This window comes from Gymnoscopelus microlampas, assembly GCF_963454915.1.
Source record: "Gymnoscopelus microlampas genome assembly, chromosome: 3".
NCBI classification, from domain to species: Eukaryota; Metazoa; Chordata; class Actinopteri; order Myctophiformes; family Myctophidae; genus Gymnoscopelus; species Gymnoscopelus microlampas.
The window spans coordinates 2,088,263-2,108,184 of NC_139940.1; the positions used below are offsets into that span (position 1 = coordinate 2,088,263).

Sequence of the window (19,922 nt, forward strand, 5' to 3'; positions counted from 1 at the left end):
GATGGCGATACTTTTGCTTCTACTTACTACCAATATTGTGAATTTGTACTTCCATGTACTGATGTTTTCATGTCTTACTAAATAAAGTACATCAATCAATCATAGATATTTTTTAAGAAGAGATTATTTAGATCCACTTGATGGGAACGAAACTGAAGGAAAAGGACCTAGACAATAGGGCCTAACTGGGTAGCCTACTTATACGTATATTTAATAAATGTGTTCATTTGCATTGAGTTTTATTATCTTCCATTATTCAGTTATTTACTTGAACTTAAAATATATAGTTTGTGTAAATTATAGGTAACAATATTCACCTCTATGTATATTCACTCCCACTGTTTATTTGATGTGATAGTAAAGAAGATACAAACACTGTTTTCTAAACTATGACATTATTTTTCACAGCATCTTGTATGAAATTGAAAAATAAAAATGATAAACTTACTCTTAGTAAGAAGAGAAATACATTTGTAAAACAATGTAAACAATGTTATATTTTACTGTACAATAGAGACCTTGTCTATTACCTTAACAGTGTGGCTGGCTGTGAAAAAAAATAACACTTTCAAAATAAAATGCTTCATTTCTGTACAGTGGCAATTTGAACAACAAACAACGTCAGTAGTTTTGCAATAATTCTTCTTCTTCTTCTCCATAAGTTGTTTGTGGTCTTGTTCTGTCAGGTTGTCAAACCACACCAGTATGTCTCCTCTAAGGATGCTCAAAGGAAAGGATGACAATATAATGACAAAATGCCCAAAATAGATACAGAGTGACAATGACAGGTTAAACATGTCTGTAAAAACATTTGACAGCTGACTAGAGCAGGTCTGGTCTGGAGAACTGGAGGCTTTGACACTTTTAAAAACCTTTCTCAGGTCAATCTGTACGACTTGATGTGTTTCCTCGTTGAGTGAGTCACAAGGTTCTGGTCATTTTTCTGGTGGTCCTGAATCACATCAGAACGCTCATAGAAGCTTGTCATGTTCTGGTGGTCCTGAATCACATCAGAACGCTCATAGAAGCTGGTCATGTTCTGGTGGTCCTGAATCACATCAGAACGCTCATAGAAGCTGGTCATGTTCTGGTGGTCCTGAATCACATCAGAACACTCATTGAAGCTGGTCAGGTCATGTGGGAGTGAAGTGGTTCTGTTGGGAGGCTTTGTGGTCCGTTATGGCTTGTAGTCCCTGCAACATGGGCCTGGAAACCCCACCGTTGTTGTTCTAGTTCATCCTGGTACCGTTTTATGGAATGTAAACAGCTCTTAAAGGAGAGTGCCGGTCATTTTAGGTTGTGTGTTTGATGTGTCGCTAATCACTCACCAACATACAAAGGAACGTTGATTTTTTTTCCAGATCTGCCCTCTTGTCCATTCTGCAGACCCCTTACAGCGGCATAATGGGAGACGTGTGTAAGAGTGAAAATCGTGCATTTTAACCATGTTAGACTCATACATTAAAAACACACGTCCTTGGTTCTGGTGACTGATATTGTCTTCTAATACGTGAGGCGGACCTGTTTTTTCTCATGGTGGTTCCATGGAGAAGCCGTGGGTCTGTATGGATGTGTCTGGATGGAGAAGGGTCTGTATGGATGTGTCTGGATGGAGAAGGGTCTGTACGGATGTGTCTGGATGGAGAAGGGTCTGTACGGATGTGTCTGGATGGAGAAGGGTCTGTACGGATGTGTCTGGATGGAGAAGGGTCTGTATGGATGTGTCTGGATGGAGAAGGGTCTGTACGGATGTGTCTGGATGGAGAAGGGTCTGTACGGATGTGTCTGGATGGAGAAGGGTCTGTACGGATGTGTCTGGATGGAGAAGGGTCTGTACGGATGTGTCTGGATGGAGAAGGGTCTGTACGGATGTGTCTGGATGGAGAAGGGTCTCTACGGATGTGTCTGGATGGAGAAGGGTCTGTAGATGTGTCTGGATGGAGAAGGGTCTGTACGGATGTGTCTGGATGGAGAAGGGTCTGTATGGGTGTGTCTGGGAGGTCATAGGTCAGCCTGGAGGTAACGCAGCAGGATTATAAACTGGAACTTTCTGCTGGAATTTGAAAAGAAACAAACAAAATAAACGTGTCACACACAACAGCTTTACCTGCCTTAATTAATTATGTATGGGTTACTGTATATGTTTCATCTGATGGACTTTAGTTTGTGTTAAGGCTGTTAAAGTGTATTTACATTACCCAGAACTCCTTATACTCTATAGAATATATATATATATATACATATACACATATATATATATATATACATATACATATATATATATATATATATATATACATATATACATATACACATATACACATATACACATATATATATATATATATATATACATATACACATATATATATATATATATACACATATATATATATATACACATATATATATATATATATATACACATATATATATATATACACATATATATATATATACACATATACATATACATATATATATATATATATATACATATACATATACATATACATATACATATACATATACATATATATATATATATATACACATATATATATATATATATATATATATATATATATATATATATATATATATATATATATATATATATATATATATATATATATATATATATATATATATATATATATATATATATATACATACATATCATTTTGGGGGTCCTTGACATGTAAAAGTTTGAGAACCACTGATTATAGCAACGTACATTTTTTTCAAAAGACGGTTAGGCTTTAGAAGACATTTGTAGAATCCCCCAGAAGTAAAGATTTGAGTTAAATACATTTTTAACACAAAATAGCAGATCTACAAGCTTGAGTGCCATGCCGTGTATAGTTTGTATATCTGCTATTTCTGAATAGCCAAAAACATCAAAAAATGACACGGATGCGTTCCAGGTCTTAAAGGTTTAAAGTGGAGACGCAGGAGAAAGTTTGTGTCACTGTGTGTTGATTTGGACTCATTTCCTTTAGATTGTAAGCAGCCAGCGAGTTCAATGCTGGACCCTGCTATCACATACGCTGTCTGTAGATATTTCTACATTTATTTAACCAGTTTCTATCCTGTTTTTTATTTCTTGGCCTGCCCTACATCTATCTTCTCACAGAAACTACTAAATGATGTATCAAAAATAATGTTTTTTATATAAGTGGTGGCAACATTTTTAGACACCACACGGGTCTTCCCAACAATAGCGAAGATTGAAGTCAGTGTGAATATGGCCAAATAATAACTTAATAGCCAAACTAGGTCTAATGAAGAACGCTAGCATTTGGGCTAACTCCCTGCCTGAGGCTGCAGTAAAGCTTGCACTGTCTGCAACTGTTGCAGTGTGAATGAGGGGAGCGGAGCGCGGTTACTGCGGAGGACGGGCCGTGTCCCCATTCGTGTTGCCATTGGCTTAAAGGAGTGAAGGACAGCCAATGACAAATGGGTGTCGCTTAGGCGTCGCGGATGATGATGTCTCTGTCTCTCTGTAGACTCAGGCGCTCTTCGAGCACCTGGTAAAAATATATTTTTTCCACTTGACACCTGTAAACCTGTGATGTGACATTTAAAGCTAGTTCTGATGGAGGCCAAAGGAATGCTGTATTGAGCCATAATACATCCATCAGTGTGAAAAGGACTGGAGGCAGTGAATAGTGACAAACAGACTGGACTGAAAGAGGGATTTGAAGGTGTTGGTTCTTACCCAGATCTCTGAACAGACACGAGTCGTGTTTCAGCAGAGCATCGTAGAACGCTGATATCGCCGTTGCTCCTTTTCGTTGCAGAACGATGAGCAGTTTTCTCATTTGATCTTGCCGGGGCGTTACTTGGCAGATTTCGTCGTACGTCTCAGTGGTGAGAATGTCTTTCTCAAAGAGCTCGTCTGCTATACACAGAACCCCTGTGACACGCTGGATCAGGGAACCCCAGTTCTTCTTCACAAAGTCAGCTTTCATGTCTGTCAACAACACAACATAGATAATGATGTTAATGGACTTCTGCCCTCATTAATGAAGAGGTACAATGACGTTGTTAAAGTTTAATGAAATTCTACTGATAAGCTGGTGATCTAAATTCAATAAAGGGGCTAACAAGGTGGAAACAACTCTGACATTTAAAATAATAACAATATTTCAGAACCAATGCAAATACTTTGGGCCGGTCCTTCATATTGGGGAGATAATAGGAGTGGTTAAAGCAGTGGTGGCTGTTCTTGGTGCTGTTTCAGCTCATAATAATGAATTTAGATTTCCTCAGATCTGATCAAATGCCTACGTGTTTCTGGGAATGATTCCTATTTCACTATCAGTTTAACTAAAACAATAGATGAAAGCTATATTACCTAACATGGAGTTGTATTTTCTTAAAGGCAGACCAATTAGTATTTCACCATTAATAAGAGAGTTGTGCAGTGATGTTACTGAGAGATGGAAATAACTGTCTGGTTCTGCAATGCTGAAAACCCTGATATCACACAAATTAAACCCACTAATAATCATCGTTAAATTGCATATCAAACTCACCTCGCTTCGGCATTTTCCTCGAGCCAAACTGACCAAAGTCAGCTTGACGTTTGCGTTGGAGTTTGCCTGGTGTTTTCTCTGTGCTGCTGCCAAACAAGTCATCTGACACCACAACAAAAGTTACTAACATTATGATCAAGAACAATATAAACACAGCCATTCCAGTAGACAGGTTACAGTGTACACACACACACACACACACACACACACACACACACACACACACACACACACACACACACACACACACACACACACACACACACACACACACACACACAGGTTACTGTGTACAGACGGTAGGTACCTTGTCTAATGGTTGCAGTCCATGCAGGAACATCAGAACCACTCACTTTAAGGTTCAGTTTGAAAGGAAGTGGCTGCTGCTCATAGTATGCTTCAAAGTATCCTTTGAAGACGGTTGATTTCAGGGTGAATGGCAAGTTCTGCAGAGACACATAACATGAATGATTCACTTGTATCACACGTTCATAATAAATACATCATGTTCATAGCTACGCCTGTCTTCACACAAACACACCTCAGGATCAATCTCCCCACTTGGCTCACTCATCAGGTGGTAGCTCCTCTCTCCCAGTAGACAGAAGGTATTCTTGACAACTGTAGAGAAATGTCCCCTCTTCATCTTCTTCTTGATGTCCTGCCACACACAAGGACAACATGTGGACAAGGTGATGAGAGAAGATGAGAAGGAGGGTGAGGCAAAAAGAGTTTTTATGAACCATATATCTGGTGATACAAAGTACCAGAAAACTGCAGGTCTGCTCCCATTCTTATATCTGGTGCTATACAAATAAAATGGCTTTGCCTAGCCTATCATCATTTATTTTTGTCCCAATGCTAAATGTTTGTGTCTCCATCTTGGTGCCATCCTCACTTTAATATGTGATGAGCTGCAGCCGGGGGCGAGGTAGACGCGGAAAATGTGAGTGTCGATACGACTCCCCAGATCCTCGTAGACCAGCACCGCTCCATGGCATTCCTTCTGCTGTGGGTCCAGGGCGATGACACCCACAGGTGACAGGGAGGACACCGGCCACTTCAGATGACTGCCAGAGGACTGGACTCTCTCAATGACGGGATTCTTGCCAGTGACGTGTAGAACACCAAATACCTTCTCCTTCTCCTGGCCTGCAGGTGAAGATAATGAGGAGGAAGGATGGAGGGAGAATGCATGGAGGCCACAGATAACACAGATAACAGTGGAACAAATACATAGGATACGATGGTTTGGATTCATCCTATTGTAAAAAGCTGTTTAGCTGTACAGTCATTATTAAATATATCAGAGGCAGCATATCTTCTCACCAGCCAGGCACAGGGAGTGGGGGAGCTGGATGGACTTGAGGGCAGATGGATCCTTGTTGACCGTCTGTACGTTGAATATGGGACCAGCGATCATCCAAGGGTTCTGGAGGAACCTGCTGAACTTGGACCAGGACAGGACGGAATAAAGCACCTCAACGCGCTCTGACGCCTCAAATATCAAGCCTGTGAACGCACACTCATATGAACCTTCTCCTGCCAGCTGAGTCCTAAAAACACACACACACACACACACACACACACACACACACACACACACACACACACACACACACACACACACACACACACACACACACACACACACACACACACACACACACACACACACACACACACACACACACACACACACACACACACACACACACACACACAGTCTCATAAGGAATCAGAATAGCATTAAACCAGGAAGGCAGATGATGTCAGAGTGATGTCCAGACTCACTGCAAACGTCCTCTGGAGAGCTTCTCAGGAACGATGGTCTCATTGCCGTAGCTCTATCAAACAAACAAACACAGCAGATCATTTAGGATCAGCAGCAGCCACACATACTTATATCAACAAGAGGTTCTGCTTTGAACAAACAGACCTGCTGGACGTCTTCACATGTTTCACAGCATGGTCTTGAGTACGCCTCGTCTGGAGGAACACAAAACAACAGATACACACACAAGATGTTTGTCTTTTTGGATATTTTCACATCAAACGTTGATGCTGTGTTCACACTGACATACAAAGCTATATCAAGGAACAGGAGCATGTCAAGGAACCCCACAATTTGTTCCAGGGACCCCCCAGAATTAAAGATACGAGTTAAAAGTGTATAAATATATTCAAAGATTTGCACACATTTTCATGGCTTTTCCCCCTCAAAAATAGCGTTCCCGGTCTTAATGGGTTAAGGTACTTTTACTTTACCGGAGTATTTCCAATTTCCAGTACTCTTACTTCTACTCCACTACATCTCAGAGGCTTGCACTTTTACTCCATTACAATTATTTGAAAACTTTAGTTACTAGTTACTTTCTAGATATAAATAGGCTATTTGAAAGTAGCCGATCTACAAGCTCACAACACGTCGCATCACGACGCGTTGTGAGTAACTGTGATTTATAGATTCATATACATTTATTCATCTCTCACGTACCATCATCACAATCATCCAGGTACGTTTTCTGGAGCTCAGAGTCTGCAGGAAGACATTAAAGAGAAAACATTTAGTTGTGTGTAATCCTTCATGTTGTATTCACACCAACACACAGTTCATCATGTAATTGATTATTATATATGTGTTTACCTTCCTCTCCACTTTCTATCTTCATCGTCTTCATCATCTTCATCCAGTCTCCTGTAGAGAGTAAAGACAGAGGACAGTTAGTGATCAGAGGCAGCTTGGAGGCTTTTACCGTGTAAAATAATGATATGATCCATGTCTCTCACCAGAATCCTCATCCTCCTCTTCCTCTGATGACATATTCATAGATGAATCCTAAGAATGAAGAGGCAGAATAATGAACACGACGTTCAGCCAGATTCAGCCAGTCTAAGACGTTTACATTCAGAAAGCTACAGCATCTTGAACCCAGTTCAGCTGTTCTATGGATTCTTGATTATTGGCAAATCACTGATCTCACTTAATATGATGTCCATTGTCCAAGGACAGATATCTGATTGGTCTATTATGGACACACAGTGTGGACATAGTGGGGGCCAAGAACCCACGATGACCAATAAATGACATGAATAAACATCTTTTAATGATCATTAATGACATTAATAAAATATCAAAATGAATCAGAGTTCTATACAAAGACCACGTATGATGGAGAAATTACATGAATAGAGATTGTTCAGGATTTAAATCAGAATCATTTTAATGAGTGAAATGTGTTTTTGTGCGAGCTCCATCACTTGTTAAAAAGAAGTGAAGCTTTGTTGATTTTCACTTTACAGAACTTGTTTCTGAACGGTCAGAATGATGATTTAACTTTAATGTGTTGGATGTGATTTTCATAACATTATGTATATGTAGGTAATTTCATTATAGGATTATTTTTGCTGTATTTTCTTTCCCCCTCTAATTTGACCTCTTTTCCTCTCTTCTCTTGGCTAGGGAAAATTACTTGAATTATTACTTATTAATTAATTAGATATATGAGATCATGTCCATTTTGAGTTATTACGTTTTGTACTCAACATATGTATCCTTGCATTAAGACAGAGGTGCAAATATTTGACTTTAAGAAAGAATAAGAGTTTAAATGTGTGATTGATGTCAAACTTAAGTTTCTTCTATGAAACATCTTCATCTCTCACACTCATCACGTCAGCGTCTGTCTGGGTTGGAGCTTCACTCATGGTGCCATATCCTGAAGAGGACGCTATTGGTCCAGGATCTGCCTTCAGCAGCCAATCAGAGACCTTCTTTTCAGCTGACCTGCGGTATGAACTTCCTGTTTCAGATGGTGTTCCACCGCTCACTGCTACAGAAGACAAGACATTTAAACATTTAAGAACTGATTATTATTATTATTATTACCCTTATTACTACTACCCTTATTATTATTATTATCAAAATTATTATTATTAGAGCACTCTGATCTCACATTGAAGTCCAATGGGTCTTCTATTCATCATCACCATGTCTTCTACTTTCTCCAGCAGCTCTCTGGCTTCTGAAATGTCCCACTTTTTACCATGTAGAACATGATACCTGAAGCCACATTTCTCCAGGATCCACCTCAGAGGTTCTCCTTCAGACTCTATGTACTCTTCAACACGTCTCCCTCCCAGCCACCATCCCTGTATGAACAGAACCAGAGTGTCTCTCCAGACTCTGTCCTCCAGCAGCTCCATGTGTTCCTCCACTGATCTCCTGTCAGCTTCAGAGAAACTGGACCTGACATCAACAGTCACCAGGACAGCGTGGGGTCCAGGAGAACACAGAGTCACACCGTGTAGAAGGACGTCTTTGGTCTTCTGTGATGGAGGTGTAGTCGACCAGTCTGGACACATCACCACACTAACATTTCTGTCAGCAACTCGTCTCTGTTCTCTGACACATTGTGTCAGTTTAGTCAGGGATTTAAACTCCTGGAATATGAGGTTATTGTATGTTAGTCATAATAATCTCTGTTCTCTGACACATTGTGTCAGTTTAGTCTGGGATTTAAACTCCTGGAATATGAGGTTATTGTATGTTAGTCATAATAATCTCTGTTCTCTGACACATTGTGTCAGTTTAGTCAGGGATTTAAACTCCTGGAATATGAGGTTATTGTATGTTAGTCATAATAATCTCTGTTCTCTGACATATTGTGTCAGTTTAGTCAGGGATTCAAACTCCTGGAATATGAGGTATTGTATGTTAGTCATAATAATCTAAACCTTCTTTCTATTCTGTCCTCAGTGAAGAATTCCCTCTTAATCTTTACAAAGTTTATCTCACTGAATTATTCTACTTTACTTAGTCTGACTGTCATAAGAACATTACAACTAATTAAATAAAACAGTAATTAAATATGTGGAATAATTTAACACCCTTAATAATAATATGAAGATGGTTAATAATCACAACTAGCATACAGTTCATATACGTATGAAGAACACAGTAAAATCCTTTGTATTCATTTAACTCTGATAGTGTAAAAAATGATGCATTTTGGCACATTTTGTAATCTCTGAGTTAAATTAATATCAATAAAGGTCTATATATCTATCCGTCCGTCCGTCCGTCCGTCTCTTCTTCCTCCATCCATCCACTAATAATCATAGATGAACATGTTATAGCAAAAATACCATATCTACAATCTCACAGTTTGTTGCATCATGACACGTTGTGAGATTATAGATCGAATATTTTGGCCCAAGCAACACCATGATAGGATGAAGTATAAAGTAGGATTTATGTGGTTAACAGTGTTTTTAATTATTAACTGTCTATCAGAATACTGAAGACTACTTTCACTTTCACGTTTAATGTAATGAATAGACTATAAAATATGATTATCTTATGTCATTTTCGAAAATGTATTTCTAAATGTTATTTAACTAGTTTTTAACTTCATCTTATGCCCTTTTTGAACACCCCAGAGTACAACATGTATTTGTTTTCATATTTATATATTTCTTATACCTTATTTTACGTGTTTATGTTTATTTTATGTATTTTCTTTTTGTCTTTTAACAGTGTTCGAAATAAACAAATCAATCAATCAATCAATGTAATGTAATGATTCTACGTTCATTTGAGATGAACATCTGTGTGTATTATCACTGACAGTTCGTTGATTCAATGTTTTAACCACTTAAGTCCTATTTTATACTTCGGCAATTTGAAAATAGCAGATCTACAAGCTCACTGGGATGTGATGCCAAGTTGTGAGCTTGTGGAACTGCTATTTTCAAAAGATTCAGAAACATGTTAAAGCTAATTGTGAATTTATTTTGATAAAACAGTGAAACATGTTGTGATGCCAGGCTGAAGATGTTTAAACATTAATGACAGCAGAACCTTTAACATTATCATCAGAAAACATTTATATTTCATCTCTTTACTGTTTACTTTGAGCTCATTCATTATAACATCACATTCATATAATATTACTCACCTTGTAATGAGTTTCTGTAAACACATTCTGCTGCAGTATTATATTTCCAGCTGTGTTCCTGTCAAGCTGCTCTCCACCAACCAACATCAGCCTCACATCTAGTAGAACCAGATGTTCTCCTGACAAACACAAACTCTACATTAGTTCACTGAACACTGATTTAAATATTTAGGACCTGGATTCAGAGACTGAGCTTCATGAATTATTATAAACAATTCTGTGTGAACTGACCTCAGAACAGTAGAACTAATGTATCACTCATTTAGTATTATACTGTATGTTCTCATGTGATCAATTATGTTAATGTGTTGAACATTCATACATTAATCCCTGAAGATGTTAATCTGTTGGTCATTAGATCAGTCATAACATCACATTTAACATGGTTTACATCAGCCTTCATATAAACACTGACAATATATAATAACAACAACAACAATAATATTAATAATAATAATAATAATAATAATAATAATAATAATAATAATAATAATAATAATAATAATAACAAAGTTGACATGGAGCTGCTTTACTGTTGTTCAATAAGAACCTTTTGATGCTTCTGTCAGTTCCTCTAATATAGGTACATGGTTTTATTTATGCACTGTTACTGTACAACATGTGAGCTGCATTCTTAAGTATTAAAAGTGCAATATAAATCAAATGTTTTTTATTGTTACTATTATTATCTTGCCACATTAATTGACCAGCACACTCATGGAGTGTACATGAGTGTATGGGGACAAAAAATCCTCAATATTCTGCCTGTAACACCAGCTGCTTCCCATACCGTGACTGTACTTGCAGGATGTACAATTAATATGAAACGCATTATGACCCAATACTTATGAGACAGAGAGACAAGACGAAACATTTCTCTCTACCACAATGCAGGAGGAATGTGTGTGTGGATATATTATGACAGAGTGTGGCCAGCTTTGCAAAGGACGTGTGTGCAAACACGGAGGGGGGGGAAGAGAGAGAGAGAGAGAGAGAGAGAGAGAGAGAGAGAGAGAGAGAGAGAGAGAGAGAGAGAGAGAGAGAGAGAGAGAGAGAGAGAGAGAGAGAGAGAGAGAGAGAGAGAGAGAGAGAGAGAGAGAGAGAGAGAGAGAGAGAGAGAGAGAGAGAGAGAGAGAGAGAGAGAGAGAGAGAGAGAGAGAGAGAGAGAGAGAGAGAGAGAGAGAGAGAGAGAGAGAGAGAGAGAGAGAGAGAGAGAGAGAGAGAGAGAGAGAGAGAGAGAGAGAGAGAGAGACACACAGGGGGAGAGAGAGAGAGAGAGGGCGAGAGATAACGAGGAGGAGAACTACAGAGAGAGAGAGATTGAGAGGGAGGGGGAGAGGGAGAGAGAGACAGACAGACAGACAGAAACAAGCGTGTACGCCAGTGTTGCCATGTACGCTAATTATAAGCGACGTTGCCCTACTTTTCACAGCACTCTCAGCAGTGTTGCCATGTCCGAAAATGATAAGCGCCTTTGGCTAACTTTAACAAAATGGTCTCTCTAACACTGTAAGGTGGATCTGCGATGCGAAGTGTGCGCTACTTAACGCTAGATGTGAGAGCCGGGTAGTAGTAGTATTACTACTACAAATGATGTATTAATAATGTACCGGCGAGATGTATAAGCGACAAACAGACAGACAGACAGACAGACAGACAGACAGACAGACAGACAGACAGACAGACAGACAGACAGACAGACAGACAGACAGACAGACAGACAGACAGACAGACAGACATACTAAACATTACCTTCAAGCAGAGCTTTCAGTTCACTTCTTTGTTTCTTTGTCTTGCTCATGAACGTCAGGACATGTTCCTCTATGTCCCTCTTCCTCTCTGATATCTTCTGTGAAACATCTCCATCATCTTCATAGTGTCCACCTCTGTTTCCTGCCACCATCTCCTCCATCTTCTCCAGCAGCTCTGTGACCTGAGTGTCATCTCTCTGCTGATTGTTGAGGACATGGAACCTGTTCCCACATTTGTCAACAAGCCAGCGGAGGTCTTCTCCTTCAGCCTCGATGTGCTCATCAATGCTTCTGTCTCCCAGACAGTCTCCATGGGTGAACAGTACCATAGCATGACTCCATACGCTGGGTGACAGAAGTGTCATGTGTTCCTCTAACGCTACTCTGTCTGCTTTGGTGAATGCTTCATCAAGACGAACCGTCAGAAGGACACCATGTGGTCCAGGAGGACAGAAGGACACACTGTTCTGGATCTCCAGTTTGTCCATCTCTGAGGTGTCCTGTAGTGGACTGTTGTACCACCAGCCTGGTGAGTCCACCACTGTCACCTGTCTCCCTGCTACTTTACCCTGTCTCACCTCACACTGCGCTGACCTCTGACCCTCTTTAAAAACCCTTCCTGTCAGAATGGTGTTTCCTGCTGAACCCTTCCCAGAGCAACGCCTTCCCAACAACACAATCCTGAGGTCAGTCAGTCCTGTCAGAGAAAAGATAGTTTACTTTAACTGTATCATAAAGCCTCAACATGCTGGTTTCACTCTTTTTTTATCCAAAAACAGCAGAAATTGCAGATCTACAAGCTCACAACATGTCGCATCACAATGCATTGTTATATTGTAGATTGGCTAGTTTAGCTATTTGTCCTATATATATATATATATATATATATATATATATATATATATATATATATATATATATATATATATATATATATATATATATATATATATATATATATATATATATATATATATATATATATATATATATATACACACACACACAGTACATACTGTATATCATTGCTGTCAGGCAGAATCCTCTCCAAATGTCAACTTTTTATTAATTATTGAATTTAATATTAATAACTCTACTTCATCATACAAGAGTGTCACACAAAAGTAGTGAAAATAGCAGATCTACAAGCTTACAACGCGTCGCAATGCGACGCGTTGTAAGCTTGTAGATCTGCTATTTTCACATATTTAAAATATTTAAAGATTATAAAAAGCAACGGTATTGGGCCTGCATGTTTTCTTGCAACAGCAACGATATATAAAATGAATATTTTCACAAAATAGAGACACCAGCTTTAATGTTTGTTTTTTGCTCACATTAGAACTCTGGGATTTATGTCCAAACATTTTGTTCCCTTTAACAGAATAAAACTAAACATACCGATATGTTCTGGAAGTCCAGGTGTTTGTTTCTGACCATCTGTCCTCCTTTGTTCGGCTCTTGTTCTGATAGTTGTCTCCTTCTCCTTCAGTTCCTCTGAGACGTGTTCTTCTGTCTCATAGTGACCACCATTACTAGTCACCATCTGATCTATCTTCTCCAGCAGCTCTGTGACCTGACTTCCATCTCCTCTGTCTCTGATGTTAAGAACATGGAAGCGCCCTTCACATTTCTCAATAAGAGAGCTTAAGTCAGGGACAGATCTAATGAGATCAGTGTCCATGTTGTTTCTATCAGCTACAGTGAACACCACAGTAGTGTGTTTCCACACTCTGTCACTGAGGAGAAGATTCACATGCTCCTCTGCTGACATCCATGTTCCTATATATGGGATGACCAATGGCATCACTAGGACAAAGGCATGGGGTCCTGGAGGACACAGATTCACACTCTGTTGGATTTCTAACTGAGTCAGTTTAGGGGTCAGATCTAGGGGATTATAAGACGTCCATCCTGGAGTGTCCACCACAGTGACCTGTCTGCCTGACACTTCCTCTTGTCTCATGACACTCTTAGTTGTTCTTCTGTTTGCTTTAAAAACATCTCTGCCCAGGATGATGTTTCCTACTGAAGTCTTTCCACTGGGTAGAGGTCCACCTCTCCCCCCGATCAGAACAATTCTCAATTCTGTTGGGTCGCTGTTCTTCCCTGGTTGGAAAAATAAATATAATATTCATAAATATTATTATTATTATTATTATTATTATTATTATTATTATTATTATTATTATGCTCAAACAACATCTCTGCACTGATACATTTGATATAATAATAATAATAAACATGTTACATGTTACATCTCAGTTAAAGTTCTTTAGAACTAAATAACATTTGACATTTTTATACTTTATACTCTTTAACCCATTAAGACCTGTGTCATTTTTTTATTTGAGCTAAAAAGCATTATTTTACACTTTGGCTATTCAAAAATAGCAGATCTACAAGCTCATAGCGCGGCACTCGGTGCCGCGCTACGAGCTTGGCGAGAAGCGTCCACGTCTTGCATCAATGAAAGGACCTTGTGTGTTTAGAGGACCTTGTGTTGTGATTTGTACTTCCATGTACTGTTTCCATGTCTTTCTAAATAAAGTATTCAATCAATCAATCAATCAATCAATCAATCAATCAATAAAATTAATTGAATTGAACCTGATGCCGATTCTACAAAATGTCTTCTAAATCCTAACAGTTTTTTGAAATAAACGTATCTTACTATGTCAGTGGTTCTCAAACTCTCTCATATCAAGTACCCCAAAATGTATGTATATGGCCACGGACCCCCATCTCAAAATATGTTATTCCAGGGACCCCCCAGAAGCAAACATTTGAGTTACTAATGTTTGCTGTTGGGAAAAAAATATATGTTACAAAAAATATACATTCAAAGATTTGCACACATTTTCACAATTTCTCATAAATAGCAGATCTACAAGCTCATAGCGCGGCACTCGGTGCCGCGCTATGAGCAAAAAATAATGTCAAATAATGCTTTTTAGCTCAAATCAAAAAATGACACAGATACTTCTCCCGGTCTGAATGGGTTAATGTGTGTTTTCAGACAGTTAACCACTCAAGAAAACTTGTACTTGGTCTGCTTTTTTTGGCTAATGTTCTCTCAGAATAGGGATGGCATGGTTCAAGTGGTTAAGGTAAAATAAAGGTTCCTATCACAAAGAGTTGACGGCGGCCCTGTAATAACTCTGAGGACCCCCTAGGGGTCTGGGACCACCTGTTGAAGACCCCTGTTATAGATAATACTCAACCTTTACATAGATATAAGATATGAAAAGGAAAGAAAACACAATATTCAAAGCTCAAACTCTTTGAACTCAGATGATTATTAATTCATATTGTAAACATCATGTAAAGTAAACATTTGAAATTCTGTTTCACAAATTCAAGTCATTGTAAATGTAATATACTTGACTGTATACTAGAGTGTACTCATAACTATATATGAATCTATGCTTCTGATAAAATAAATAGGTCTATAAAACACATTAAATGCATGGTTTAGGGTCACGGTCTGGTTACAGTCATCCAACACATCCAACACATCCAACTCATCCAACACACAGTCAGACATGTCTGTTTCCCATGTTATCTTACATGCATGTTGAGGACAGTGTTGGTTTTCTGGTGTGTAGTTCTTTAGACTTACGTTGGAGTGTTGACTCACTGAAAGAAAACTACAAGTCAAATGGCTGCCAAGTGCAGCTCAAACCACAGCTCTTCTTTCCTATTGGTTGTCACCCCAGGTCAAGGTTCACCGATGTTGAACCCACACGCTTCAGTGCCGTCAACAGGCTCCGCCTCTTTTCTCCCTTAGAATGGAAGTGAAGGGGAAGCAGGGAACAGTGTTGCCATGTTTGCCTTTTATAAGGGACTTTGGGCTTGTTTTTCTGTAAAGTCTCTTGTAGTAGCGGGTTGTGTTTTTGTGGGCTTGTTTCTAAAGTCTGGTTGTTTATTTAGGCTTCTAGTTTCCTAATGTTGTTTAAACCAGTGGTTCTCTAACATTTTCATGTCAAGGACCCTCAAATTAATATTTTTTCCACGGACCCCCATCTGAAAATATATTGTGCCAAGGACCCCCATACAAGATTGGTGGTGTTAAAATATCTCAAAACTTTCAACCTTTTTACATTTCTTTCAAGATTATTTTAGAAAATAGATACTACTGATCTACATGTAATAGATAGGGCTCAAGTGGTAAAACTGGTCGCTTCTTTTGGGCTTGTTTTCATTGACCTTTTCACTTGTTTCTTTTGCAAAATGGCAACTGTCAGGCAACACGGGCAGGAAAGCTGACGCTTCTGTTGCATCTGAAGCATGTGTGTGGGTGGAGCCTCAACATTGATCAAACTTGACCGGAAAACAGCCAATAGGACAGAAGCACCGTGCGTTGAGCTTGTAGTTTTCTTTCAGTGAGTCAAGACTGCAATGTAAGTCACATGAACTACACACCAGATAACTGACACTGCCCACAACCTGCAAGGCATCATGGGAAATGTATGCGTCTGAGGGTTTGGTTTGTGTTGCTACAACGTATCTTAATCGTACTGTATGTGTGACAAGGTCTTTAGGGTTCTGTAGGAAACATTTAAATCATGTTTCACCTTCTGGTTTGATGCTGCTCTGAATCCCATCCTGTGAAGTGTCTTTCTCCTCAGCTGTCTGCGTCCGTTCCCTCTTTCTCTGCCGTCGTTTCCTCCTTTTGGAAGACATTGTAGCCTATATACTGGAAACACTGGAAACACACTGGAAACACACACAATGTCATTTTAATCAATTTGAACATTACATTATCATCTGATAATGAAAAAGAAAGTGATTTCAATCAGCTCCTGATGGTTTGATTGAAAATGTATCACACGCTGAATGAAGCATAAGAACAGACTATAGCTAGCATCTCATGTCACAAGCTAGAAGCTAACATAGGTTGGTGTGGTTCACACATACTGACTGTAAACAATAATGACTAAACAGTTTAAACCATGAATGAAACATGAACAACTAGAAAAAGTGCTCCTCGGACCACACGTCTCCGCCAGGTCAGGTAGGTTATTGTGGCCTCCTGGTGGTGCTATAATAGGCCAATGTGAAAAGGGTGTAATTTATTCTTTGCACGGCAATCTGACACTGCATTCATCCCACTGAGCCATAGTCGTCTATTAGACCTCCGTCTAAAACGGGGTTATAATTGGTCTACTGGTGAAAGTTTTTTAGCGGTCTAGGCTTAACCTAGACGTTGATTAGCTGTTTTTTAAGCGTCTATTTATAGACGTCATTGCAACGTCTATAATATAGACGGTCTATAAATAGACGCTCAAAAAACAGCTAATCAACGTCTAGGCTAAGCCTAGACCGCTAAAAAACGTTCGCCAGTAGACCAATTATAACCCCGTTTTAGCCTACCCCTTAGACATATTTTAGACGTCTAATAGCCCGAAAAATGCTCAGTGGGATGATTTGAAGCATTCTGTTAAAAAAAAATGTTTTGCTTAATTAGACCTGCTGGTGGCGCTATAACAGGCCAATGTTAAAAGGGTGGCAATTGTTCCCCCACATAGTGTGAATTTGCGTGCAAAGTTTGACCGCAATCGGACGCAGCGTTGATGATTTGCGGCATTTTGTTCAAAACAAGCCACTACTGCAAACTTTAGATGTCAATCTTAGCCAATCAGGATGGAATATGAACAATCAAACACATCCATCCGTCTTGATCACATGTGTACCGATGTGCGTTAAATTTGGATAAAATCGGAAGGAGTAATCTAAAAAAAAATGTTTTACATAAGGCGGCCTCTTGGTGGCGCTATAAAAGGCAGACTGAAGAATGCAGGGCAAAGGTTTTTCCTTGACCTCTAGGGAGTGTGCATACAAAGTTTTACACAGTTATAGGTAAAAACACGAATCGGCCTGTTATAGCGCCACCATGAGGCTGATTTGAAAATATTCAAGTGGCAATTCTTCCTCGGCATAGTGGAAATATGCGTGCAGAATTTCAAGGAAATGTCATGCTGTGTTCATGATTTGAGGCGTTTTGTTCAAAACGGAGCACTCCTACAAACTTTGGAAGCCATTTTTAGCCAATCAGGATGGAATATGAAAAATCTGAAAGACCTGTTTGGTTAATGACTATAGAGATACTGTGTACCGATGTGCGTGTTTTTTGGAAAAAATCTGTAGGAGTACTGTCAAAAAATACGTTTTGTACAAATCGGCCTCCCGGTGGCGCTATAAAAGGCCCATGTGAAACATTTGAGGCAGAGGTTCTGAATTGGCATCCAGGGAGTGTGTGTGCACAGTTTCACACACACACACACACACACACACACACACACACACACACACACACACACACACACACACACACACACACACACACACACACACACACACACACACACACACACACACACACACACACACACACACACACACACACACACACACACACACGGGGCAAAACATACTCTCTCGCCATGCCTTTCGGCCTGGCGGAGACAATAATAGTCCCACTAGGGATTAGCCACAGGCTTTAATCCAAACCAAATGTGGCACAAACACTGTTCAGGGCTCTGCCATGAGAATGGCCACACCAAAAAAGCTAAACTGCACACTGACACTACAACAGTGTTACAGCAGTGTTTAACACTTCAAATGGACATAATACTAACTCTGTCACCATTGCTAAGATCAGCACAATGTATTGAATCCATACAGTATTTACATAAACAATGTAAATGTTCTTCAGTCATGGTGCAGCGTCCCATCTGAGCTCTTGTTAAAACAGATTTAACCACTTTCACTTTACTAAGTTTTCAAAAGCAGGGGAAATAGCAGATCTACAAGCTCACAACATGTTAAGATGCAATGCGTTGTGAGCTTGTAGATCTGCTCATTTCGCAACCTTTGAGTGAGACTGCTGTACCCATAGAGTTGGCTGTAACATGAAGTATAGGGCAAAAAAAAATCATTTAAAAAGTCAAATAATTATGAAATATGGAGATACAAGGTTCCTGTCAGACAGCAGTGACTGACAGCAACACAACAAGACAACAGGTTTACAACACTTACCTTAGATTGAGCTTTTATTAGTGTTTGTTCTTGATGGAAAATATGTATTTAATAAACTAACGATCAGCTTCCTCGTTGTGCCATAGGTGTGCGAAGAAAACAGGAACTAACTCAAGGCAGCGAGACTACCTTTGTACATGATTGGATGGCTTAAAGTCCTCCCATTGCCCTGCATTCTGGGAAATGTAGTGAAACGGTTCAACATGTCATAAAGGCTTCCAAGCAAGAGAAGCAGTTTCACAGGAACAGACAAAGATTCCATTCCAACCACAATCATACCTCATCTATTCCATGTTTATGTTTATTATGTTCATGTTTACACTGTGTTAGAAGTTGATGTTTTTGCAGTGGTGTAAAGTAACTAAGTAGATTTACTCTAGTACTGTACTTATAAGTACACCTTTTTTGAGGATGTTTTACTTTACTGGACTATTTCCCATTTGTTATACTTTTACTTCTACTCCACTACACCTCAGAGGCAAATATTGTACTTTTACTCCACTACAAGTATTTGAAAACTTTAGATACTAGTTACTCTGCAGATTTATGTTATTATCACAAAACATACATTAACCACTTCAGCCCCATATACATTTCAGCCATTTGAAAATTGCCGATCTACAAGCTCA

The 19,922-nt window shown here is 39.1% G+C and overlaps 1 protein-coding gene across 2 annotated transcripts; it reads right to left on the minus strand.

The window, feature by feature from the left end:
• Positions 1–324: 324 nt before the first annotated feature.
• LOC311041481 (uncharacterized protein) lies at positions 325–19,371 on the minus strand. Of its 2 annotated transcripts, none has more exons than XM_084051865.1 (19): positions 19,294–19,371; positions 16,830–16,971; positions 13,654–14,361; positions 12,254–12,949; positions 10,502–10,620; positions 8,498–8,984; positions 8,208–8,374; positions 7,332–7,380; positions 7,189–7,239; positions 7,039–7,080; positions 6,481–6,530; positions 6,336–6,388; positions 5,871–6,097; positions 5,440–5,693; positions 5,083–5,202; positions 4,849–4,987; positions 4,542–4,643; positions 3,722–3,976; positions 325–2,050 (listed from the first exon to the last, which is right to left on the minus strand). In XM_084051865.1, the coding sequence occupies exons 2-19, from the start codon at positions 16,936–16,938 to the stop codon at positions 2,034–2,036; spliced, it is 3,645 nt and encodes a 1,214-aa protein (XP_083907991.1). In that variant the 5' UTR covers positions 16,939–16,971; positions 19,294–19,371; the 3' UTR covers positions 325–2,033. The 2 variants fall into 2 exon arrangements, with proteins under 2 accessions (XP_083907991.1, XP_083907990.1); XM_084051864.1 differs by having other exon boundaries at positions 325–2,053.
• Between the last annotated feature and the right edge of the window lie 551 nt (positions 19,372–19,922).